At 40.7% G+C, this 27,762-nt stretch overlaps 1 protein-coding gene across 5 annotated transcripts in view; it reads left to right on the plus strand.

Moving 5' to 3' along the window:
- Positions 1-553: 553 nt before the first annotated feature.
- Positions 554-27,762, plus strand: part of rhot1a (ras homolog family member T1a) — a 76,794-nt gene continuing 49,585 nt past the window's right edge. For 3 of the 5 annotated variants that reach the window (XM_073026422.1, XM_073026424.1, XM_073026425.1), the window contains exons 1-3: positions 554-852; positions 14,750-14,808; positions 21,900-21,981. In XM_073026422.1, coding sequence (XP_072882523.1) covers positions 816-852; positions 14,750-14,808; positions 21,900-21,981 — 178 coding nt within the window. In that variant the 5' untranslated portion in view covers positions 554-815. Of the gene's footprint in view, positions 853-14,749; positions 14,809-19,323; positions 19,376-21,899; positions 21,982-27,762 lie in introns of all 5 variants that reach the window. The other 2 variants (XM_073026426.1, XM_073026427.1) reach the window with 2 other exon arrangements.

Here is a 27,762-nt window from a genome sequence, read left to right on the forward strand (position 1 = left end):
GTGCTGTCGTACCTTCTTTGTAATAACACTTTATGTGCTAGTCCGAGAGCAGATGCTCGCAAATGAGAACGCCAAGGAATTTAAAGTTATTGACACTCTGCACCTCCGACCCCCTAATAAACACTGGATCATGGACCTCTTGTCGCTTCGTCCCGTAGCTTTTTGGTTTTACTGTCGAGTGAGAGGTTTTGTTGTGGCACCATTCAACAAGATTTTCAATCTCCATTCAGCCTTTGATTCGGCCCATAACACTGGTGTCGTCAGGAAATTAAATTAGGCATTGGAGTTATAAATTAATTTATTACCAAAGTATGTATACCATATAGAACCTTCAGATTCATCTTCTTAGTGTTACAAGTATAAAACGAGTAAAACAGTGCAGAAATAAGAGTCTAGGCGCAAGTGCAGGGCAAATCGGGGGCACAATGAAACTAATAGAGTTGAGGATTAGGTTTAATCTGGACAAGCAAAGAATCCGGAGACGTGCATGTCGAAGCTCGGGCGCGCCTACGTCGAGCAAGGTGCGGGAGCGCGCACGTAGCTCGCGGGAGTGAGAGCGCAGAGGAGAGCTAACGGCGAGCGCGGCGGCGGGTGGGGGTGGTAGGGGCAATCAGGCGTGCTGATGGAGTGTAGAGTAACCGCGATGCCTGACCTCTGAGGAAACCTGACCCAGTCGGAGGGAGAGTTCGCCACCTGGAGACGAAAAATCAGCGGCCGCTGGGCTTGGGCCTAACCCCCGCCCTCCTGCTCCCGGCACACCGGGCCGCAGCTCTGCTCCTGGCCGGGCCCAACCGTGACCAGGCCTGGCGGCAAAGATGAAGAAGGACGTGAGGATTCTGCTGGTTGGAGAACGTGAGTGGGGAAGTGGGTACGGTCCACCTTGTCGCCGAGGTCCGAGAGCTGGCAGTGGGAGGGGGTCGCCGCCTCCGGACCAGCCTGTGGGGTAGTGGGACATGTCCCCTTAACTATGACCTTCCCACTTAACTGAAGCCGAAGGAGGTTAGAGCCTGCAGGGTGTCAGGACGAGAGCTACCGGCAGCCAGTCAGTTGGCGTTTTAATGGAAATAAAAATATATTCCGCTCATCGTAGGAATTAATCGACATCTTTAGTTGTCTCTTGACGTTGTATCCGTTCCTCTGGCCCATATTCCTCTGTGCGAGTGTGTTCTCGGCATCTTTTCCTGTAACCCCTTCTTGTTTCATCCTAGCATATTTCTCTTATCAACGTGGTTGTGCATAAAGTGTCACTAGTGTGACACTCATAGTTGATTCAGTCGTAGATGCACCTCGTGTGCTGTCACTAGTAGATCAGCTGTTCTGAAGTCAAGGCGTGTACGTCAACTGCTTTTGGTCGCTAAGCTTCTTAGCGACCAACATCTGTCCTTACGCTGATATTTTCCCATTTTACACTCACTTTAATGGTTGGGAAATTACAGGTATTTAGCCAGTAGCCTTTAAGGGATGGAGTCGTATCAGTTGTAATTATAGCCCTTATCCCCAACCCTAGAACGTGTCATCGTAAGCAGCACACACAAAACGCTGGAGGAACTCAGCATATCAGGAAATGGATAAACAGTTGACGTTTTGGCCGAGGACCCCCCCCCCCTTTCAGGACTGAGAAGGAAGGGGGAAGATGCCAGAATTAGAAGGTGGGGGGGAGGGGAAGGAGGCGAGCTGGAAGGTGATAAGTGAAGTCAGGTGGGTGGGGAAGGTCAAGGACTGGAGAAGAAAGAATCTGATAGGAGAGGAGAGTGGCCCATAGGAGAAAGGGAAGGAGAAGGGGACCCAGGGCAGATGAGAAGAAGTAAATGATCACAGTGGGAGTGGGGAATGGGGGGGTGGGGATTTGTTCACCAGAAGGAGAAATTCATGCCATCAGGTTTGTTGCTTCTCCACCCTGAGGGTGGCCTCATCTTGACACAGGAGGAGGCCATGGACTGACACATCATAACGGGAATGGGAATTATAATGTTTGGCGCAGGAAAGTCCTGGTTGTGGTAGGGGTGCTTGATGAACCGTTTATTATCCTACACTCTTAATTTCACCTCCCAATAATATTAATAGTGTGGCTCTTGGACCTCTCTCTTTCCACTTCTTAAATGTTCAGTCTATTACTCAAGTGGGTAGATCTCTCACATCTGAATCAAAAGGTCATGTGTTTCAACCCCAGTCCAGAAACTTCTTTATCTAACCTAGGTTGAGGTATTATTTGCCCTCTTGGGTATTAATGTAAAATGCATCAAAGAGAAGGAAGTTTGCCTTGTGTTTTGGCCACTCAGAGAATGGCTGATGCGTGGAATGCACTGTCAGTGGTGGAGGCAGATACACTAGTGAAATTTAAAAGACTACTAGACAGGTATGTGGAGGAATTTAAGGTGGGGGGTTATATGGGAGGCAGGGTTTAAGGGTCGGCACAACATTGTGGGCTGAAGGGTCTGTACTGTACTATTCTATGTTCTCCATTCAACCAACCAACCAAAGTAAAAATTACCGTATAAAAGCATTCTCTGAACTTTTTCCTGATCCCAGTGGAAGAAAGATGGAACTTTTCATGATAGAACAACATAAGTCCATTGGAAAGCCAAAGATGTTCCTTTTATGCATTGCCAATATTTTAATTCGGGAAATGTAGCCAAGTTACATGTGATGTTTCACAAACATATGCTGGACAGAGTGAATGGTGGGAAGGGGAGAGGCTGGATTTTGTATTTGACTGAGCTGTGCCCACAACTCTCTGCAGTTTCATGCTGACTGGCAAAGCAGTGGCCATACCAAGCTGCATTGCCTGCAGATAAGATACTTTCTGTGGTGCATCTGTAAAAAAAATTGGTGAGGATCATTGGGGACACGCTGAATTTCCTTAGCCTTCTGAGGAAGTAGATATACTGGAGTTTTTACTTGGCAATTGCGTCTACATGGTTGGACTGGGGCCTAAGTTATTGGTAATATTTAACACAACAGTCTCAACTATTTCCGTCGCAGCACCTTTGGTACTTCATCCCTCTTCATGAGTATGTTTTCCTCACATACTCACCTTCCGTCTAAACTTTTCATTACACTTGGAATCTCTTAACTCTTTGGAGAGTTGTAAAACAGGGAGTCTAGGATTGCAAGTCCATGGTTCCCTGAAAGTGGCATCATAGGTGAACAGGGAAGTTAAGTTGAATTTTGGCATCAGTCATCAGTCAGGGCACTGAGTACGGAAGTTGAGAGATTATGTTATAGTTGTACAAGACATCAGTAAGGCTGCATTTGGAGTATCGTATTCAGTTTTGGTCACAGAGGTGCAGAGGGGATTTGTGAGGATGTTGTCAAGTCTCGAGGGATTGAGTTGTGGAGAGAAGTTTGAAAGAGATTGAACATGTAGAGAAAATTTAGAAGGATGTTGCCAGGATGAACCTGAGGGAATGTGAGTGGGAGGGCATTGGTCAACTTGGAACAAAAGGGTTATTTAGTGGGAACTTACTTGGTAGCAGTCTCATAACAAGAGGGTAGGATGTGGCATATGTGAATCTTCTTTAGTTCACACTGAAATATAAATCCCTCAATCAGAATTCAGGTGGTACATGTCTCCCAAGCTGCTTATACAGAAATTCGGGCATTATTACCGCTAATGAAATACTTGCAAATGTGGAGCAATTACTTATCACTTTTGGCTTCACATTGTTGACCAGCTGCTCTGTAATCTGTTTGGTTCACTCGGTGAAACAGACATATCAGACTGTACTGGAACACCAGCATGAGAGGAAATTACTTTTCTATATTAAGATTGATAAATTCTGTGGTTGAAATCAACAAGTTACCATTCAGACAAAAATGTTTCACTGCATCATCAGTTCATTGAAATTTATTTAACAGCATGTCCCACAGTGCCTTTTATGTCCCACTTAAAATTTGCAACCTGTGCCTTTACTATAAACATAAGATATTCTGCAGATGCTGGAAGCCTTGAGTAACACACACACACACACACACACTCAGCAGGTCAGGCAGCATCTATGGAGGGGAATAAAGAGCCAACTGTTTATTTCCCTCCATGGATCTTGCCTTCACTACACTTGTAAGTTGCCATCACCATTTTTAGAGAACTGTGAACAGATTGGACTCAATCAACTTTTTTTGTTGCTCTCAATGACCATTGTTGTCAAGGTCAGTGTGCGTAGCCCCACCTGATTCAATATCATATTCAAGTCTTTTCCAGTAAACAAATGTAAAGGAGAACGAAATAATTGTTGCTCTGGAACTGATGCAGAACACACATTAATTAGAAAAACACAATAAATATAAATTCATTAGATAGTTTAAATATACATAAACTATATAGCTTTTTTAAATATATAAAAACTATGATAAAGTGACCTTAATGTACTTGTGGTACAACTGAGTGCAATTAACTTACAAGCTAAAGGGCAGTGAAGCAACAAGTACTTTCATATGGGGCTTGGTTCCACATCACTTGAGGATGTCAGATGTTCTTTTATTATAAGGTTGAAAGAGCATTGGTAAAATTTACAAGGATGTGCTGGGACTTGAAGACCTGAGGGAAATGTTGAATAGGTTAGGACTTTATTCCCTAGAGTGTAGGAGAATGAGGGGAGATTTGATAAAGGTATACAAAATTATGAGGGATATACTGTAGATAGGGTAAATGCAAGTAGGCTTTTTCTACTGAGGTTGGGTAGGATGAGAACTAGAGGTCGTCATGGGTTAAGTGAAAAGTTTGAGGGAAACTTTGTCACTCAGAGGGTGGTGAGAGTGTGGAACTAACTAGATACAGGGTTGATTTCAATGTTAAATCAAATTGGTTAGGTAGGTACATGGATTGGTGGATAGGTACATGGATTGGTGGGGTGTAGAGAGCTATGGTCTGGGTACAGATTGATGGGACCAGGCAGGTTCAGCACATACTAGATGGGTTGAAGGGCCTATTTCTGTGCTGTAGTGTTCTATGACTCTAATAGACATCAGTGTACCAGATAGGGTTTCCATTAGTGTTGTAGCTTCATATTTATTAAAGTAGATACTGGATTTAATTGATTAAGTGAATTTGAATAATTGCTTTGGTGAGATTGAAAATTATATCTCTGAACATTTGCCTAGATCTCTGGATTACCAGCCCTGTAACATGATTGCTTTGCCACTGTTTCTTTAATGTAGCAGGCCATCACCTCTCTCCATTATTCTGTTTATTTGATGCTATAACTATAATGATGGAAATTCAGGGATTTGATCTACCAGGAATGAAGTACAAGAAATTTTTATCTGGTTTGTTATATCATTTGGTGATGGAGGATATGAAGTTGGAAATACTTTCATAGTAATCTTTTGTGTTTCTCTGCAATCCATACTACTGTTAATGGAATTTGATTTAGCTTACCTCTTTAAATGTTATGAAACCCCTTTTTTTTTTACCAGGTTTCTCCAGAAACACGGCACGTTAGCCACTCGCTAACAGCCACTGAACACAGCAGTAAGAAATTTGCCTTTCTCGAACTCCATATGTCTAGAGTCAGTATGACTTGGGACCCACCAGACCGGAAAGTTGGGATGTTTCAACCACCCCAACCTCAATCTGAGCAAATACTGTGTAAATACTGCCCACATGCAAATGTCCATTGTTAAGAAATAACAGATCGTTCACTGCACACATTTATAAACAAGGTGTATTTATGAATTTCAGCTTAATGAAACAGTTATTAAAGGAAAAAAAGGAAAATAGAAGGGACCATATTAATTAAACCAATCAAATGTGCACAAGGTAGAGCTCATATCTTCCAAAAGCTGGATGTATCTCTTACTCATGGTGCCGATTCCCATTCACTGATCACCAGTAGAACCTCCCATCTTGAACTCCATAGAATCACGTATTCCAGTCGGATTGGATCTTACAGCCAATTCCCTCGACCTTCTCTTTCCATCTTCTGCTGAAAAAGACCACAACCCCTATCAGTGTCCTTCACAAAGCCTTTCCGTCCAGCTTTCTCCAGAACCACCCAATTCCACCATCCTTATTGACTGACCCAAAATTCCCAAGTTGAACATCACAACCCCTTACCTTTAATGGAAACTCAAACACTATCAGCAGAACACACTGCTTCTACAGAAAACTATTAAATGAAATACCCTACAGCATTCGCAGTAAAATTCTTAACCAGGGTGTTACAGTTATGGTATGTCATGTTGTGCCTGATAGGGTGCTCTGGTAGTTTCTCAGATTTCTGCCAAAAGCATTGAACTACTTATTAGAGATGAACAATTGGGGATTCTCCTCAAACTACAACCATCAGGCTCCTGAACCAGCATGGATAACTTCATTCACCTCAACTCTGAACTGATTCTACAACCTACAGACTACAACTCATTTTCTCAATATTATTTATTTTTCTTATTTTCACAATTTGTCTTTTGCACATTGCTTGCCAGTCTTTGTGTATAGATTTTCAGAAATTCTATTGTATTTCTTTATATACCTGTAAATGCTTGCAATAAGATCTCAAGATAATATATGGTGACATACACACAGTGGCCACACTTTATTAGTCACTGAGCGTATGTTTGAGTTACTGTCGCCTTCCTGTCAGCCTGAACCAGTCTGGCCATTCTCCTCTGACCTCTCATTAACAAGGTGTTTTCACCCACAGAACTGCCACTCACTGGATGTTTTTTGTTTCTTGCACCATTCTTTGAAGTTTGACCATTCTCTGTAAACTCTAGAGACAGTTGTGCACAAAAATCTCAGATGTTCAGTTTCTGAGATGGTCTAATGATCCCATCTGGCACCAACAATCATTCCATGGTCAAAATCACTTGGATCACATTTCTTTCCCCATTCTGATGTTTGGTCTGAACAACAACTGAACCTCTTAACCATGTCTGCGTGCTTTTATGCACTGAGTTGCTGCCACATAATTAGCTGATTAGATATTTGCATTAATGAGCAGATGTACAGATGTACCTAATAAAGTGACCACTGAGTGTGTATTGGCTTTGATTTTGAATTTGGACATTTTACCTATGTTTTGTTTTTGTACAAAGTTGTGTGCCACTGGAGGGCTAAGTAGAACACGTGACATTTAAAAAAACAGTTTGTTGGAAAAAGCTCAGTATGACAGGCATCTGTGGAGAGGGAAACAATTCAGTTGAAATATTTGGTCCATAACCTTTCATCAAAATTGTGGCTAGGTCACTGGATTTAACAGAAAATTGGGAGGAAGCAATTGTAATGCTTCTGAAATGAAAGCACTGTTATACAAGTAAATCTGATCATCCTAAATGACAAGAATCTACAAAATTTAAATGAGTAAATTAGCAAACTCATTATTAATCTTGGAAAGGGGAAACTTCTATGCTCTTTTGCAAGTTGTGTTATGGGATTCGTTAATAGGAAGGTGACGCTGTGATTTAATGGACAACAGTCACTTGCTAAATTATAGGCTCTGTAGTTGGAATGGATTGTGAACATAGATGAGAGGTTTCATGCATGAAGGAGTTGGTTTGACACGTCGGTAGTACAATAATGTGTAAGCACGGGGCTCTTGAAAATTAAGTTCATTCCTTAGTAACTTTTCCAAAATAATAATTTATTATAAATGCTATTTTAACAAAGGGAGTCATACTTAAGAAGGATATGGTTTTTATATCCTATTTAAGGAAGTGAACCAGGGACAGATTATTATAAAACAACTCACAAGCAAATTGCTGCATGTGCAACACAAACATAATGCTGGGGGAAATCAGGTCTTGCAGCATCAATGGAAATGAATAAACAGCCGATGTTTCAGGCTGAGACCCTTCTTCAGGACTAGAAAAGAAGGGGGAAGCCAAAGAAAGGGGAAGCCATTTGGCCTCGCCTACTGAGTTACTCCAGTATTTTGTGTGTGGTGCTTTGGATTTCCAGCACTTCTTTTATTTATGATATGCTGCATGTGCTCATAGGACAGTAACTGTCATTTAAATCATCTTTTGTGAAGCTTGAAACTGATCCTTGGTGTTACCAGAAGAAATGAATTAACTAGCTTTCTAAGTCGTATATGTGTGAGTATTTAGGTTTCAGTGGTAAAGGAGCTGTAAGTTTATTGTGAATTATGAACTGCAAGGCTTTTGGTTGTGAATATGTAAGCAGGTCATTTTCATGTTGGGAGAGAGTACTCCCTGGGTAGAATTGCTGCAGCTCCAGCTGTTCATATTCTATATCATTTTATAAAGGATTGTTGGTTGAATGCATGAATTCTGAGGACAATACAGAGAAGCGGGGGGTTATAAATGGGCTAAGCTACTCAACAAGGACAAGACAAGTGGAATATAATATGTGAGAAAGATTAGGATCATCAATTTCTGTAGATATGGATAAATTGATTATTTGGAATTGTGAGAGTTTGGGGGGAAAATTCAGAGGCACTTCATGGGCTTAAACATGAATCACTGAAAATAAACATACAGATAAAGCAAGCAGATAGGAAGGCAAACAATGTGCTGGCAATAGAATTTGAGTAATAAAGGTGTCTTTCTGCAGTGAAATAGAGTCCTAATGAGGCTGCACTTGCTATTTTGAGAACAGATATGATTTCCCTTTCTGAGAAATTATATTACTTATCAAAGTGGGATTACAACCAAGATTTACCAAAATGTTTCTTGGGACAAGGGCAATCTCTCACGGAGAAGAGAATAAGCTAGGCACTCTAGAGTTTATGAGAATGAAGTGAACTCATTAATATGCACAATTCTCAACAGTTCCTGACAGCATTGATTTAAGGGTTATGTTTCCTCTGGCAAGCGTCACAGTCTGAGAATAAGAGGCTGGCCATAAAGGATAGAGAAGAGAAGTTTCTTCAAGTGAAATTTTTCATCCTGTTAATCTTTGTAGTTCTCTCCCTTGAGGGCAGTGGAGGCTTGTTCATTATCTGGAAGTCATAAATTGATGGATATTTGGAGAATTGAAGGATTAGCACAGGACAGTGATGCCAAATTATAAAGATAAGCTGTGATCTAATTGAATAGGTGAGTAGATACAAGTGGATGGAGACCTCCACAGCCTGTATTCCTCTAATCTTGTCTTTATTTCTGTGTTCTATTGTCTGTTTGGTACATGGCTTGTGCACATTGAAACTAAATTTGAGTCATATTCTAAGCAAAGCAGGTTACAATGAATTACAAAGAGATCTTGATCAGTTAGGAGTATGGGCTGAGGAATGGCAAATAGATTTCAAGTAAGCTAAAAGTGAGATGATGCATTTTGGACATTGAAATCGGAGCAGGACCAATACACTGAGTGCTGTGGACCAGAGCAACCTGAGAGTGCGAGTTTACTGTTCACTGAAAACAGACGTAAAAGGAAGCAGGATGATACTTGTTTACTGCCTGTTACACCGCTGGCATTTAGGGTAACAATGAAGTTCCTGCAACTCTGGCAGTGTTCAGGGCTTCCTTCATCATGTCATTAGCTTCCTCTCATGAGGAAATCTGCAGATGCTGGAAATTCAAGCAAAATGCTGGTGGAACGCAGCAAGCCAGGCAGCATCTATAGGGAGAAGCAGTGTCGACATTTTGAGCCGAGACCCTTCGTCAGGAACGCCAGAGTTGCAGGAACTTCATTGCTGCCCTAAATGCCAGCGGTGTAACAGGCAGTAAGCAAGTATCATCCTGCTTCCTTTTACGTCTGTTTTCAGTGAACAGTACACTCGCACTCTCAGGTTGCTCTGGTCCACAGCACTCAGTAGCTTCCTCTCAGTTTTCCCTACTGTCAGTCATGAAAGTCCTGGGGTCAAGAATACCGTCACACTCAGATGTGGAAGTGTTCTTCATTGTTGCGTCATGACGTGGAAACCATAGAAAGGGATAAGAGTAGAATTACAAGGATGTTGCCTGGATTGGGGAGCATGCCTTATGAGGATAGGTTGAGTGAACTCGGCCTTTTCTCCTTGGAGCAACGGAGGATGAGAGGTGACCTGATTGAGGTGTACAAGATAATGAGAGGCTTTGACTGTGTGGATAGTCAGAGGGTTTTCCCCAGGGCTGAAATGGCTAGCACGAGAGGGCATAGTTTTAAGGTGCTTGGAAGCAGGTACAGAGGAGATTTCAGGGGTAAGTTTTTTTACACAGAGAGTGATGAGTGCTTGGAACGGGCTGCCAGCAACGGTGCTGGAGGTAGAAGCGATAGAGTCTTTTAAGAGACTCCTGGATGGCTACATGGAGCTTAGAAAAATAGAGGACTATGGGTAAAGCCTAGGTAGTTCTAAAGTAGTGTTGTTAGCCCTGAGCTGAATTTCTTCCCCCCCCCCCCCCCCCCAAAGAACCTGGAGGACCAGTGGACCAATCTTAATCTGTCCTCTACCCTTTGACCTGTTTGGCATGGATGATCCCACCAAGAGCCAAAGCATAAAGCCCAGATTCCAGCCAGCATAGCTCTCCAGGTCATTGAGGCATGCAAGCCTCCAACCACGACAAGGTTGTGATCATCTTGGAGGAAACAAGGTAGCAAAGAAGGCATTTATCATGCTGGCCTTCAGGCAAGACATTGACTTTAGGAGTAGGGACATTATGTTACAGTTATACAAGTCATTGGTGAGACCGCGTTTGAAGTATTGTGTACAGTTTTGGTCACCCCATTACAGGAAAAACATAGTCACACTGGAGAAACTGCAGAAGAGATTTATGAAGATGTTGCCTGGACTAAAGGGTCTTGAGTTATAGGACGAATTTGGCCACACCAGATCTTTATTCCTTAGAGCATGAGAGACTGTACAAGTTTACAAAGTCATGAGGAGTATACACTCATAGTCTTTTTCCCAGGGTTGGGGAGTCCAAAGCTAGAGGTAATTTCTTTACACAGAGGGGAGTGAGTACCTGGAATGAGCAGTCAAAGGATGGTACAACTGGAACATTTAAGAGGTATGTGGATGGAGGAGCTTGGAGGGCTAAGGGTCAGGTGCAGGCACTGCCATGGATAGAAGGGCCTGTTTCTGTGCTTTATTACTCTCTATAACATGCCTGACAGTCAATGGCTCAAAGCCAACAACAGGAATTTCAAGTTGTATTTGTTTTGGGGGGAACAAAATAATTTGGGTTTCAGACTTTAATTGTGGCTATTGGAATTGTTTTCATAGAATTATAGACTGCTGAGAGATAGTATGAATCTTAAATGCAAGAGGCCCATCTTCAGTTTATATCAGGAATTTTCATTATTGTGGATGCTTGAAGTTTCCTTATAGTTTCTACAATTTGAAAAAAAACTTTTAAAATAAAGTCTCCCTCTAGTGATAAGCACAAGAGATTCTGCAATTCCTGGAAATCTTGAGGAACTAACACAAAATGCTGGAGGAACACAGCAGGTCAGGCAGCATTTCTGGAGAGGAATAAACAGTCAATGATTTGAGCTGAGACCCTAGTGGTGATTGTGAGACTCTCCAACAAGCTTAGTTTAGGGTAAATCAATATAGGGACAGTGGCCACAAGATTAGGATTACCAGTTTGAATTTTATCCTTTCTATCAGTTTTGAAAATGTACTGGTATGTTCATATTGGCATTTGGAATACAAGTTTCCCAAGTGTACCCCTACATTTCACCCCACCCTTTCTATTCCATCGCTTACCAGGGTGCTCCAGTTTCCTCCCACAATCCAAATATGTACTCACGCAGTCATGGGGAGAAAATACGAACTCCTTACAGGTTGCACCAGATTTGAATTCCAAACTCTGGCACCCAAACTATAATGGCATCATGCTAACCATTATACTACCATAGAGCCCGAAGATTTAAGAGAAGTTTGGATAAGTACGTGGCTGGGAGGAGTATGTAGGGGTACAGTCCAAGTGCAGTCTGAAGGAGTTAGTCAGAGTAACAGTTTGGCACAGACTAGATGGGCCGAAGACCCTGTTTCGGTGCTGTAGTGCTTTGTGACTGGTTTGGTTGGTGATTCAGCCATCTTGTTTCTGAGTTTACTCCTGTTTGTAAGTTGACCAATGTTTTGATACACTTAGGGTTAAGTTACAGCTAGAGACACAGCAGAGGTAACTTATTGTTGTGTTATTTGTTTGTCTCACATGACACTTACGCCAGAAAAGCACTAGATCCTTTTTCAAGTTTTCTGTTAATACAAGTACAGATAAAAATCTACAACATGAAAGGTCATTCAGCTGCTCTGTCCTACCTGTTTCAAAATGTGTTTGTCTACATATATACATATATATTGTAGCAGGTTTCTAATTTATTGACATTGCTTAGGATGTGTGAGTTTAATGCTCGTGACCTCTAGTTAATTACTCATTGTCAAAGACATACATAACTTGTTCAATCTGAGAACAGTCCATTTGTTTCTTGTACATTACCCACTCACAACTATGTCCCAGAATGGAATCCTTTATTAAAAATAATTTTTACATTTCCCCCAGGCTGAGACGCAACCAATGATGTTTCCCAGGCTGAATAATTTCAGTATCTCATAGTCCACTATGTCCTCTTTTTATATGCAGCATTATGCTTTCCTCCTAACCTAATGTTATAAACTTTGTTAGATATTCTTCAGGAATGAACCTTTCTTCATTATGTTTCTATAATTAGTCCTTCTGAAGCTGGAGCTGACTATAGCACCCACTCACAGCATCACGTGGAAAGCCCTTAGGCTATCTTAGCAACCCAGATGTTTACTAATTTGCCTGAAATTACCAGTTTCAAGTTCTACATTCTTGCATGACAACAATATGACACTTGCCATCTGCTCAGCCCTGAATTTTCTACAGTATTCCTTGAGCCATCGTTAACTTCTTATGTTAATTCTTGGCAGTATGTTTTCCCCTTCACTTCTTATCAACCATTCCTTTGTGTCTAAGTTGCACATTCTACTGCTATTGACATTGCATTTTGCCTGTGGGTTTATCAGTAACTTTCTCTACTTACATTGGTGCAATTATACACCTAGTAGCCACTTTCTTTTATACATTCACCTGTGTACCTGCTCATTAATGCCAATATCTAATCAGCCAATCAAGTTGCATCTCAATGTACAAAGGCATGCAAACATGATCAAGAAGATCAGTTGTCGTTCAGACCAAACATCAGAATGGATTTCACCTTAAATAATTGTGAGGTGATACATTTTGGATGTTCAAACCAGGATAGGACCTATACGGGGAATGGTGGGGCACTGATGAGTGTGTGGAACAGAGTGATCTGGAAGTTTTATAAGAGTACGTGTCTCTGAAAGGAGCCTGTGTAAGTAGACATGGTGCTGAAGAGGGTGTTGAGAATGCTGGCCTTCATCAGGCAAGGCATGAAGTTTAGGAGAAGGGACATCATGTAGCTATTATATAAGTTGTGGACTAAAGGGCCTGTACTGTTCTATGTTTCCTATAATTGCATGGGAAACTGCTGCAGGGTGGGAAGTGGTTGATGGGGATGGAGAATTTTCAGAATTATTTTTCTCAAGGGTTTCTTTAGCAGGCTGCTGAATGATTTTGGCATCTTCCATAGTGTTGAAAGGGAAAGGGATGGGAAAATGTGTCTTGTGGTGGTATCTTGTTGGAGCTGACTGACAGTGCAAAGAATGATCAATTGAATGCCGAGGCTGATGGGATGGAAGGTGAGGACCAAAGAACTCCTTCCTTGCTTTCGCCAGGAGGAACTGCGGTGAGAGCAATGGTGTGAGAGATAGATGAGAAACAGTCATGACCCTGATGGGAAGTCATGGTTCAGAAGGAAAGAAGGCATCTGGGTGGGAAGTCTCATCATCTGAACAAACACAGCAGAGATGGAGGAACTGAGAGAATGAAATGAAGTCCTTGCAGGAATGAAGCTGGAAAAAACATAATTAAGACTGCAATGGGAGTCCGTAGGCTTGCAAAAGATGTGTGTGGTCCTTATGTTCTGAGATGGAGAGATGCAGAATAAAAGACAGAGATGGTCCATGTGAAAGTGTTAACAGGATGGAAATTGAGGTAATGAGTTTTGTGAGTTCTGTATAGTTGTGAGAAACGACACCAATCCAGTTACTGATATACTGGAGAAACAGCACATTTGTTGTACTTTGTGTAAAACTGAAACAAAGACAGCTTCATTTATCCCGCAAAGAGGCAGGCAGGCAAACCTTTGTGCATGCAAACTTAAAGTGCTTCAAATAAGAATTTGTCATGCTTTGCTAGAGCAAGTGTTCTTCCCAAGGAGTTCTTCAGTAGACCATAAGGCCATTAAGACATAAGAGCAATATTAGATCACTCGGTCCATTGAGTCTGCTCCACCATTCCATCATGGCTAGTTTATCATCCCTCTCAACCCCATTCTCCTGCCTTCTCCCTGTAACCTTCGACTCCCTTACTAATCAAGAGTCTGTCGGCACCTCTTTAAACATACTCAGTGACTTGCCCTCCACAGCTGTCTGTGGCAATGAATTTCACAGATTCACCACCCCTGGCTAAAGAAGTTCCTCCTCATTTCTGTACTAAGGAGATGCTTCTTCAATTCTGAAGCTACGCCCTCTGGCCCTAGACTTCCACACTAAACACTACTGCTTGCCTCTATATATGATTTTGGCATTTTCATATTGATCCTTTTTTTGAGTAAAACATCTTTGGGAACACTGAATATGGGAAAGTGATTAAGCAGTCATTTAAAGCAAACTCTGCTTGATATGTGTTCGGGTAAGGCCCTTACCACCTCACCAGATATTAGCAATGAATTGTAAACCTGCTGGTGAACCACCTGATGTGCTGACAGGTGATCATGACTAAAGAGTAAAGTTATTTATTTTCCTTTGTGCAGCTAAGGTGGGGAAGACATCTTTGATTATGTCTCTGGTCAGTGAAGAGTTTCCTGAAGAGGTATGTGACTTGTTTTCTTTTAATGTAGGCCAATGTGCCCCTGCAGTCTTTTTCTTGAAACTAGATTATGGTAGAATCATACAATTTACAGCAAAGAAGATCATTCATACCATTACTGTTACATTATTTCATTGAACAACCCAAGTTAAAATATTCTCATTTTCATGTTCTGCATAGCCTTGCAGATTGTTCAATTTCAAAGATACCTATTTGGATTTTGAAAATTACTTTCACTGTTATTTCCACTCTCCTTTCACACAGTGCTTTCTGGATCATTATACTTTCATAAAATGACTTTGGTTCACTGGAGTGTTTGCACATTATCTTAAGAAAAATGAATGAATCCGCCTTTAGCTAAGAGGCTGATTTACACACTGTTTGTGATTATTTTCCATTCTGCATTCAGAAAACTGGTCTCTAATTTTGTTGGAGTATCCTCAGTCAAAAATCATGCAAGTATAAACTTTAGTCATCTTGATAAATTTGGTCCCTATTTTAAGGTGATTGAAACAAAGTAGTTTACTTGAGTGCATTTTAATTTGGTGACTGATACTGATTCATGAACTCAAGGGAGACATGAGGGAGAAACTTATACACTCAGAGGGTCATGAGAGTGTAGAACAAACAAGTGGTGCATGCTCAATTTTAACATTTAATTGAAATTTGAATAGGTATATGGATGGCAGGGGTATGGATGACTATAGTCCAGGTGCAGGTTGATGGGTCTAAGCAGTTTAAATGGTTTGGCAAACGCTGGATGGACCGAAGGGCCTGTTTCTGTGTTGTACTTTCCCTTGATAAGGTGATGGCAAATAGCCTTCTTGAACCACTGTTGCTGTTCTGATGTAGGAGACACTGTACCAGGACTGAAACAAAGCAACAGAAACAAGTCTCTGGGCCTCTACTCACTGGAGTTTAGAAGAATGAGGGGGAATCTCATTGAAACCTATCGAATATTGAAAGAGCTAGATAGAGTGGTCATGGAGAGTATGTTTCCAGTAGTTGGGAGAGGCTAGGTCATTGGCTATATTTAAAGCAGAAGGTTGATAGGTTCTTGGGTAGTAACAGCATCAAAGGTTATGGGGAGAAAGCAAGAGAATGGGGTTAAAAAGGAAAATAAATAAGCCATGATTGAATGGTGGCGCAAACTCAATGGGCCAAGTGGCCTAATTCTGCTCCTGTGCCTTAATGGTCTTATGGATGTTTCATATAGTGGGGTAGTCTAGGATCAGAGAGCACAGCTCAGAATACAAGGACGTCCCTTTAGAACAGAGATAAGGAGGAATTTCTTTAACCAGAGGGCAGTGAATCTATGGAATTCATTGCCACAGTTGGTTTAGGAGGCCAAGTTATTCAGTATATTTAAAACAGAGGCTAATAGGTTCTTGATTGATAAGGGTGTCGAATGTTATGGGGAGAAGGTAGAAGAATGGGGTTCAGAGGAATAATGAATCAGTCATGATGGAAAAGTAGAGCTGACATGATGGGCTGAATAGCCTAATTTACTCCTATGTCTTATGGTCCTATAATTCCAAGTCAGGATGGCAAATATCCCACCTCTCCCAGAAGTTCCTGGAGTCTCCCACATATTGATAGCAGCTCCCTGACCCTGCAAATTATATACAATATCCTGGAAATCGAATTTTTTGAGAGTGAGAGATGGCAGAGTGTTCCAAAAAAAGAAAATATAAAACGTACTGCACCCCAGACTACACTAAGGTGTACCCCTGCCTAATAGGGGTCAAAAATAATGACTGTGTTGCTCGCTGCACTGTTTGCAACAGTAATTTTTCTATTGCCCATGGTGGGTTAAAATGTAAAAGACATGTTGAGGTGAGTTTAACAGGTGTCATTCGTTCATTAGCATAGCTAACATTAGTTAAACTAGCTGGCTCGCTGCTAAGGAGCTACCTTATAACCATGTAACAATTACAGCACGGAAACAGGCCATCTCGGCCCTTCTAGTCCGTGCCGAACACTTACTCTCACCTAGTCCCACGGACCTGCACTCAGCCCATAACCCTCCATTCCTTTCCTGTCCATATACCTATCCAATTTTACTTTAAATGACAATACCGAACCTGCCTCTACTCTATTGCAGACATTGCACCTCTCCTGGGAGTCTCCCGCAAATTGATGGTGCTACCTCCCTGAAATGAGTTTTTGCAGGGTGGGTTGTCTGGGACGGTGTGTAACTTGGAGATAGCATGTAGGTGTGATGTTTCCATGTACTTGAAGCTTTTGTGGTTGTTGATTTGGCATTAGTCTAGGAGAGTTATTGTAATGCATTTTGTGGGTGGTACATTTTGCAATCGTGTATCATTGGTGTAGACATGAACATATAGGGGAATGAATGGGGTAAACATTACTATAAAACACCTGCTTTATTCTGGATTATGTTTTTCATCTTTATTTAGAGATACAGCACAGTAACAGGCCATTCTGACAGTGAGCCCACACTGCCCAGTTACACCCATGTGACCTATTAACCTACTAACCCATGCATTTTTGGAATATGCAAGGAAGCTAGCACACTTAGAGGAAACCCACATGGTCACAAGACAAGCAGACAAACTCCTTAAAGACAGCAGTGGGAATTGAACCTGGGTTATTAGCACTGTAAAAGCATTAAACTAACCACTTCTCTATGTGCTGCTATTAAGATTCAGCTCTGAGGAACTCCTGCAATGCTATCCTGCTGTGAAGCTGTGTGTAAGCATTACATCTTTGATGGAAGGAATGTTATTATTGAAGCAGCTGAAGGTGTTGTGCCGAGGACACGACCCTGAGAAACTCCTGCAATGATATCCTGGGCCTGGACAGATTGATCATCCTCCATTGTGCAAGGTTTTCATTTAGCCAAATATCACCTTCATGTTAGACAATTTCTCTCTCCTCACTTCTGGAATTCAGATTTTTGGACCAAAGTAGTGTTGCAATCTGGAGCCAAGTGGTCAAAATCAAAGCAAGTTTTATTATCAAAGTACATATATGTCACTATATACAACCCTGAGATTCATTTTCTTGTGGGCATACTCAACAAATCTATAGAGCAATAACTGTAAGAGAATCAATGAAAGATTTCAGAAGACAATAAATCATTCAGATACAAAAAGAAACAATAATAATAAATAAGCTATTAATATCAAGAACATGAAATGAAAAGTCCTTGAAAGTGAGTCCGTCAATTGTGGGAACATTTCAGTGATGGGGCGAGTGAAGTTATCTCCTTTGGTTCAAGAGCCTGATGGTTGAGGGGTAGTAACTGTTCCTGAACTTGGTGGTGTGAGTCCTGAGATTCTCATACCTTCCTGATGGCAGTAGCAAGAAGAGAACATGTCCTGGGTAGTGGGGGTACCCGATGATGGATGCTGCTTTCCTGTGACAGTGTTTCATGTAGATGTGCTCAACGGTTGGGAGGGCTTTAACTGTGATGGACTGGGCCATATCCAGTACTTTTTGTAGGATTTTTCCATTCAAGGGCATTGATGTTTACATACTAGGCTGTGATGCAGCCAGTCAATATACTTTCCACCAGCCATCTATAAAAGTTTGTCAAAATTATAGATGTTATGCCAAATCTCCACAGACTCCTGAGGAAGTAGAGGTGCTGCCATGCTTTCTTCGGTATGCTGGGCCCAGGACAGGTCCTCTGAAATGCGGTCCAAGCAATATCTGCATTGTTCCCTCGTTGTTTTTTTTATTTCTTCCTGGAGGCAAAGTTAGGGCCAGCAGAATTTTTCACTGAGAGCAAACAGCATATAATTAGGAACCAGTTGCCTGATGTAAAGTGGTATGCAGTCCCTTGAGAAAGTTCTAGTAAGGTGTCCAAAATAACTTTATATTTAAAATCATCTTACTTTATATATACACACACACAATCAGTCTATGTATACAAGCTAATCTTTCATATATACAGCCACACTCAGAGTTACTTGTATATTGTCTTTTATAGGATTGATTTTATAATTATTGTGTTTTTTTAATGCTGCATCAGATCCAGAGTAACAATCACTTTGTTCTGCTTTACACTTGTGTACTGAAAAACAGCAGTAAACAATCTTGAATCTCAAATATTAATTTGTTTTGTATGTATAAGTTTTGTTATGATCTGGAATGGACAGCAAGAAAGGCTATGGAATTCAATGATAACTTGTAATAAAGATATGTTGTTGAAATTGAATAGTTTGCGAGACTCTGGAGAAAGAAATGGGAAATACTCTTGCTAAAAGGATAGGAAGATGACCTGGTTCCTGGTCCCTGTCGATTTCTTGCTGTGATTGTTCTTGAATGCAAGAATGGAAACAGCACAATGTACTTGGGATTCATTTAACAGGGTTAAGTATAATTAGAATGCATAAAGGTTGAATATATAACAAAAATAGTTAGTTACAGCAGTCACAGGCAAACTTTAACCTCAGTCTTGCACATTTGAATTTGTTAATAAATTTCATTCTCTGCTGTGTAAGAATAAATATCATTAAGAACAAAATCTTGCTGCTCTTTTCGATTTAGGTAATTTTCTCACAGTGGATATGGTGAACAAATCTGAAAACTAGGTGGTGGGGTGAGGAAGATTAATTTCCTTTCAGTCAGCAATGTTGATTCTCTTTTTATAGTCCAACAAATCCATAAAGGAATAAATTTTAGATTTTCTGACCATGTTCCCTCCTTGCTTACACTCTCTTGAACCTGAGATCCTGCTGATAAGATGCCTTTATTTCTCGGTCTGTCTTTACTTGACGTTCATTGCAGATCTTCTACTTACTCATAATTATTGCCAAGACAATGGTGGTGTAGTGTGGGGTTTCCTCTGAATCCTGTGGTTTCTTCCCACAACCGGTTGGTAGGTTGATTGGTCATTGTAAATTGTGCCATGATTAGGCTGGGATTAAATCGGGGCAGCGGGGTTCAAAGGGCTGGAAGAGCCTACTTCACCTTGTATCTCAATAATAAGCCACTGGCCAAACATTCAGATGAATCTTCTCCAATAATGGGGAAATCTGCATTAAAACCTATAATACTTTACAGCAGATTTTACAAACCATTCAAATGTTTTCCAGAGATAAGGCTACTTGTGTTCCTTCTCACATTCCCTTAGTCCACTTTCCAGCATCTATGTACTTAATGCTGTTTTACTAATTAAATCTATAATTGGAAAAGAATCCTGAACTTGCCAAAGTTAATTTTGCAAGTGTTTTACCCACATTTAAGAAATAAGTACCTCAGTGCTTGACAACCAGTGAAGTAATATTATTGACACGTTTAATTGGCAGATATTGTTGATAAAATACACCTGTGCTTTCAAGTAGCTGATAATAACTTTTTCCAGAAGTTTGAAGGTCAAAAGCTGAAAGCAGCACAACACATCTGGTCTACAGGACAGGAGAGGTTCATATCCTCTTATGTGCTTCTGGAACTTGAATAACCTGCACCACCTCCTCCAAAGTATTGAGTGCTATATCTGCACATTCCTTCAAATCCTCTCACAGGATCCTTAGCCAAAATCCCTAACATCGAGGCCTTAATTACACTCAAGTGGGCCAGTCCATCATAGACCCAAAACAGACTTGGCAGCTTGAAACCTATCACAGGAAGAAATGAGAATCATAGAATTCAGCTCAAGCATACTCATGATGCTTGCCTACACTGATCCAATCTGGCTGCATTAAGTCCTTCTTCTCCAAATGGCCTTTACTAGATGGATAGTGAAAGACATTGAAGGATGTTCTAAAAACCTTGGGGAGAAAATGCATCTTTCCCCATTGCCAGCTGGGAATCAGTGGCCCATTATCAAGCTAAAGGAGCATTCAGGATAGTACATAAGTACATGATGCATCAGAAACCAGAAGGAATGCTCCACCTGCACACATTTCAGTAATATTACTAAATTGGACAGTGCCAAAAGTCTGCTAAAACCTACTGGTAAAATAGATCTAATAAAAGATCATTACTTAGAAACATACAGTACAACACTAAACAGACCATTTGACCCACAATGTGCCAATCTTGATGCCAATTCATTCTAAACATCGTCCTCCTGTGTATCATCCATCTGCCTCCATTCCCTTCATATCCGTTTTGTTTATATATTTATTGCATTACAGTGTGAAATAGGCACTTCCAGACCTTTGAGCCACACTACTCAGCAACCCAGCCTAATCACAGGACAACTTACAATGACCAATTAACCTACTAACCAGTATATATTCGGGCTGTGGGAGGAAACCCACAAGGTCATGGGGAGAACGTACAAACTCCTTACAGACGGCGGTGGGAATTGAATCCCAATCGCTGGTACTATAAAGTGTTGTGCTAACCACTATGCTATCATACTGTGTCTATCTAAAAGCTTCTTAAACTGCCTGCTTTCACCACTACCTGTGGTAACCCATTCCTAGCACCTACCCCACTCCGTATAAAATAAAACAAAAATTTCCCCCTTTAACCTTAAAAGCATGTCCTCTGGTGCTTGATATTTCTGCCCCTAGAAAAACTGTCTACCCTGCCTTTGCTTCTCATAATTGTAAAAGTCTCCCCTCAATCTCCAAAACACTCTAGGGAGAACAACTCAAATTTATCCAACCTTTCCTTATAGCTCATACCCTCTAATCCAGGTTACATCCCAGTCAACCTCCTATACCCTCTCTTTGATCTGCAGAATTATAATTCCTGTCTTCAGGAAGAAGCTACTTCAAGGAGAGGTACAGGAACCTGAAAGCACACACTCAACAATTCAGGAGTAGCTTCTTCCCCTCTGTCATCCAATTTCTGACTGGACATTGAACCCATGAACACTTCCTCACTACTTTTTATTCTCTTTTTGCACTACATATTTAATTAAACTTTTAAATATATATATAGTAGTTTAGTTTTTATTATGCATTGCAATGTACTGCTGCCACATGACAAATTTCATAACGTCCCAATGATGTTAAACCCGATTCTGAATATGATTCATAATTTTAAATATGAATTGTGTTTATTACTATGACTCAGTCTTCGGTTAAGTCACACTTTGTTAATTGTTATTTTTAAAATTACTTTTGAATAACGTACTATGGTTATGCATTTATTTCTATTTTAAAAAGGTTCCTCTACGAGCAGAAGAAATCACTATCCCTGCAGATGTCACTCCGGAGAAGGTTCCCACACACATAGTAGACTATTCAGGTAAAGAAAAATCCATCAACAAATAGCAACAAAGTCTTTTACTAGAAAATGCTTCTTCCATCTTACTGCCATTGAGATTTTGGACCAGATTTTTCCAGAAACAATGTTGTTTTTTTTTTAAAAATCACATTTCAAATAGTTATCACCAGTTTAAATGGCTCAGTTATCTTAAGCCTATGGATAAAGCATATGCTTTAAATTCAGTATGTTATTTTATCCCCACTTTCATAGTTACCAACATTTATCTTAAATAGTAATTCTAAATATTAACAACAGGCTGACTTTTGAAATGTTGAATTTAAATTCAGTGCCAGCTGAAATTGATATTGCAGTAGTAGAGCTATTAGTTGAGCTATTAGAACTTGATGTTTCAATCAAATAACTGATGGAAACAGAATCCTCAGGCAGTATAATTTTACTCTGCCTCACTAAGTTTGTTGTAACTACAAAAGGTGAGAAGGGGTCTGCAAAACCACAATATTCTGTAATCCAGAAGAGAAGGTTCCTGAGAATGATCCCAGGAATGAAAGGACTACCGGTAATTTAGCAATGTTTGATGGCTCTAGGCCTGTATTCGCTGGAGTTAAGAATGAGAGAGGGATCTCATTAAAACCTATGGAATATTGAAAGGTTTAAATAGAGTGGATGTGGAGGGGATGTTTCCTGTAGTGAGGGAGTCTCGGATCAGTGGGCACAGCCTGAGAAAACAAGTATGTCACTTTTGAACAGTGATGAAGAGGGATTTCTTTTACCAGAGGGTGGTGAATCTGTGGAATTCATTGCCATGGATCACTGTGAAGGCCAAATCATTGGGTATATTTAAAGCAGAGGTTAATAGGTACTTCATTAGTTTGTGTGTCCAAGGTTACAGAAAGAAAACAGGAGAGTGTTGTTGAGTGGGATAATAAATCAGCCACAATAGAATGGTGCAGCAGACTCGATGGGTTGAATGTCCTAATTCTGCTCCTATGTCTTACAGTCTAATAGAGTTAGTTCTTTTAGGGTGTAATTGAAACGTTTCTAGAGATTAGCTTGACATTTTCATTTTGGTTCTTTCACCAAAGTAGGTTGTGTTCAGTAAGCTATTGCATTACATTTTGCAGGTCATTCTTGCTCAAGTATTGTGATGTATGGTATCTTCATGGTGGGCCTGGCTGAAGAAGGGTGGGCAGTGGCACAATTAGAAAGTTGTATTTTCATGGGATTCAGTTAACAGCATTACTGTACACAGTGCCATGCATATATTTAGATTATTTCTCTCAAAGTATACTACAACTAAATGAATTAGATATGTGCAAAAATATGCATTGATTGTATTTGTTGGCGTTTAAAATAAAATAGAGTAACATGCCTATCCTGTCTTACGCCTGACATTGTTCTTTGTGTGGACCTTTTACAGTGGAGATCCTTACAGGGTGTGAACTTAACATCTGATTAAATTTATGAATGTGGTGGGCTTTAATTGTGGGAATTTCATAAAGCATTTCTGATGGAGGGGGATGCAGTTGAACCATTATATTGAAGGTAAAATGTCTTTACAAAGTACAAAGTAAATTTATTACCAAAGTACAGACATACAAACCTGAGATTCATTTCTTGCAGGCATACTCAGTAAATCCAAGAACCATAGTAGGATCAATGAAAGACCACAAGGCCATAAGTAGTAGGAGCGGAATAAGGCCATTTGGCCCATCAAGTCTGCTCTGCTATTTCATGGCTGATCCATTTTTTCTCTCAGCCCCGATCTCCTGCTATCTCCTTTCTCCTTCACCCCACCCCCCACCCCCATATACCTTCATGTCCTGACCAATCAATAATCTATCAACCACTGCCTTAAGTGTACATAAAGACTCGGCCTCCACAGCTGCCTATGGCAACAAATTCCACAGATTCACCACTCTCTGGCTAAAGAAATTCCTCCTCATCTCCATTCTAAAAGGACACCCCTCTAATCTGAGGCTGTGTCTTCTGATCTTAGACACTCCCACCATAGGAAACAAGGCCTTTCACCATTTGATAGGTTTGAAATGGGTCATCCCTCATTCTTCTAAATTCCAGTGAGTACAGGCTCAGAGCCATCAAGTGTTCTACATATGACAAGCGTTCAATCCTGGAATCATTTTCGTGAATGTCCTTTGAATCCTCTCCAATGTCTGCACATCTTTTCTGAGATAAGTGGGCCAAACCTGCTCACAGTACTCCAAGTGAGGCCTCACCAGTGCTTTATAAAGTTTCAACATTACATCCTTGCTTTTATATTCTCGTCCTCTTGAAATGAATGCTAATATTGCATTTGCCTTCTTCACTACAGACTCAAACCGCAAATTAACTTTTAAGGAATCCTGCACAACAGCTCCCAAGACCCTTTGCGCCTCAGTGTTTATATTTTCTCTCCATTTAAAATAGTCAACACTTTCATTTCTTCGACCAAAGTGCGTAATCATACACTTCCCAACACTCTATTCCATCAGCTATTTCTTTACCAATTCTCCCAATCTATCCAAGTCCTTCTGTAGCCTTCAAATTCCTGAAAACTACCTGCCAGTCCACTTATCTTCATATCTTCTGCAAACTTTGCGACAAAGTAAATTCCATCATCCAAATCATTGACATATAATGTAAAAAGAATCGGTCCTAACACAGACCCCTGTGGATCACCACTAGTCATCAGCAGCTAGTCAGAAAAAAATCCCTTTATTCCCATTCTTTGCCTCCTGCCAATCAGCCACTGCTTTATCCATGCTAGTATCTTTCCTGTTATACCATGGGCTTATAGCTTGTTAAACAGCTTCATGTGTGGCACCTTGTCAAAGGCCTTCTGAAAATCCAAGTACACAACATCAACTGATTCTCCTTTGTCTATCCTGTTTGTAACAGCTTCAAAGAATTCCAACAGATTTGTCAGGCAAGATTTTCCCTTGAGGAAACTATGCTGACAATAGGTTATTTTATCATGTGCCTCCAACTGCCCTGAGACCTATTCCTTAATGATCGACTCCAACATCTTCCCAACCACTGAGGTCAGACTAACTGGCTTATAGTTTCCTTTCTTCTGCCTCTCTCTCTTGAAGAGTAGAGTGACATTTGCAATTTTCCAGTCTTCCAGAATCTAGTGATCTTTGAAAGATCATTACTAATGCCTCCCTGATCTCTTCAACCACCTCTTTCAGGACTCTTAGATGTAGACCATTTGGTCCAGGTGACTTACCTACCTTCAGACATTTCAGTTTCCTAAGAACCTTCTCTCTAACTATGGTAACGTCACACGCTTCATGCTTCTGACACCTGGAACTTCTACCATATGGCTCGTGCCTTCCACAGTGAAGATTGATGCAAAATATTTATTCAGTTCGTCTGCCGTTTCCTTGTCCCCCATTACTACCTGTTAGGGAAATTAATTTGCTAAGGAAGTTTGATTAAAGTTGATCACAAGTAAATTAGACATGGACTTTGAAGTAAAGAGAGCTTTATTCACTATATCATGGTGAGTGAAACCTCTAACGGTGGGGTTTGAACTGCAGGTAATACAGAGACCACAGTTCCTTTTATGTGCGTACAGATCAATTGCAAAAATAAAGGGTGTTCAGTTAACCTTATGAATTAGAAAAGATAAGCTACGTCTACATGCAGTTCTCTGGTGATAAACTATACCCATAGTAACAGCCAAAAATTAAAAATTCAGTCCCGTGTACAACTTTGTATTAACAAACAGTTTGTCTCATATACTTGAGTCTAATTCTTACAAGATAAGAAACTGCAAGTATTTATTCTAAAAGTAATCTCTGCTGAAAGCCAAGTCCATATCAATAACAAACTAAGCTGCAAACTGGTTTCCAGACCCAAGAAGCCAATATTAACCCTTTGTCTATCAAAATCCTTAACTCAATATTTTTCCTCCACACTACCTCTCCAGCATTGTTTTCCAGTGGTGCAATATCCACTCTCACCTCTTTTACACTTGATATGTCTGAAGAAACTTTTAGTATCCTCTTTAATATTATTGGCTAGCTTACTTTCGTATTCCATCTTTACCTTAATTACTTTATTGGTTGCCTCCTGTTGGTTTTTAAAAGTTTCTCAATCCACTAACTTCCCACCCACTAATTTCTGCTCTATGCCTTCTCTTTGGCTTTTATGTTGACTTTGACTTTCCTGCACAGCCATGGTCATGTCATATTTCCTTTAGAATACTTTTTCCTCTTTGGGATGTAGATACTCTGTGCCTTCCAGAAATTCTAGCCATTCCTGCTCTGCCATCATCCCCGCCAACGTTCTTTTCCAATCAATTCTGGCCAACTCCTCTTTCGTACCTCTGTAATTCCCTTTACTCCACAATAATACTGATACATCTGACTTTAGCTTCTCAAATTTCAGGGTGAATATGATCATATTCTGATCATTTTCTCCTGAAGGTTCTTTTACCTTAAGCTCTTTAATCAATTCTGGTTCATTACACAATACCCAATCCAGAATAACTGATCCTCTAGTGGGCTCAAACACAAGCTGCTCTAAAAAGCCACCTCGTAGGCACTCTAGAAATTCCCCCTCCTGGAATCCAGCACCAACCTGATTTTCCCGATCTACCTGCACGTTGAAGTCCCACATGACTATTGTAACATTGCTCTTTTGGCGTGCATTTTTTTTAATCTCCTGTTGTAATTTGTAGGCCACATCCTTACTACTATTTGGGGGTCTGTATACAACTCCCATCAGGGTCTTTTTACCCTTGCAGTTCCTTGGCTCTATCCACAATGATTAAACAGCTTCTGACCCTATGATTTGATTTCATTCTTTACCCCAACTCCCAGCTATAATTTTCTTTCAGCCATGATTCAGTGATGCCTACAACATCATACTTGCCAGTCTGTAACTATGCTACGTTCATCGACCTTATTCTATATATAGCACACCTACAAATATAATCCCTTTAGACCTCTATTCACCCTTTTTGATTTTGTCTGCCTTTTACGTTCCAACTCATCCTGTTGACTGCAATGTTGCCCCAACGCAAGCGTCTCTCTGCTGGGAGTCTCACTACACATTGCCTCTCTTTGTAAACCAACTTCCTCATCTTCAGCACTATCACTCTGGTTCCCATCCCCCTGCCAAATTAGTTGAAACCCACCCAAATATCTTTAGCCAACCTGCCCACCAGGATGTTGTTCCTCTGCAGGTTCAGGTGTAACTCACCCCCTTTGAATAGGTCATACCTTCCCCAGAAGATATCACAATGCTCAGTAAATCTGAACTTCTCCCCCGTGCAGCAGTTCCTCAGCCACATACACCTGCCAAATCATCCTATTCTTGCCCTCATAGGCATGTGGCACAGGCAGTAATCCAGAGGTTACTGCCCTGGAGGTTCTGTTTCCCAGCTTTTTACCTAATTCCCTAAAATCTCTTTATGATCTCCTCACCTTGTCTATCTGTGCCATTGGTGCCAAAATGCATCAAGACTTCTGGCTGCTTGCTCTCGCCCTTGAAAATGCTATAGACCTGATCCAAGACATCAGGGAGGCAACATAGCATCTGTGCATCTCCATCACACCCACAGAGCATTGTCTCCATTCCTTTGACTGAAGAATCTACTAACACTGCAGTTCTCTTCATTTTTCCGCTTTTGAGCCACAGCACCAGATGCAATGCCAGAGAACTGTTCACTGTGGCTCACCCCTGGTAGGTTGTCCCCTTCAATAGTATCTAAAATTATAGACTTATTATTGAGGCAAACTGCCACTAGTGTACTTTACTCTGGCTGTGCATTTCCCCTCCTCCTGACAGTTA

The sequence above is a fragment of the Hemitrygon akajei genome, chromosome 22 (genome assembly GCF_048418815.1).
Source record: "Hemitrygon akajei chromosome 22, sHemAka1.3, whole genome shotgun sequence".
NCBI lineage: Eukaryota > Metazoa > Chordata > Chondrichthyes > Myliobatiformes > Dasyatidae > Hemitrygon > Hemitrygon akajei.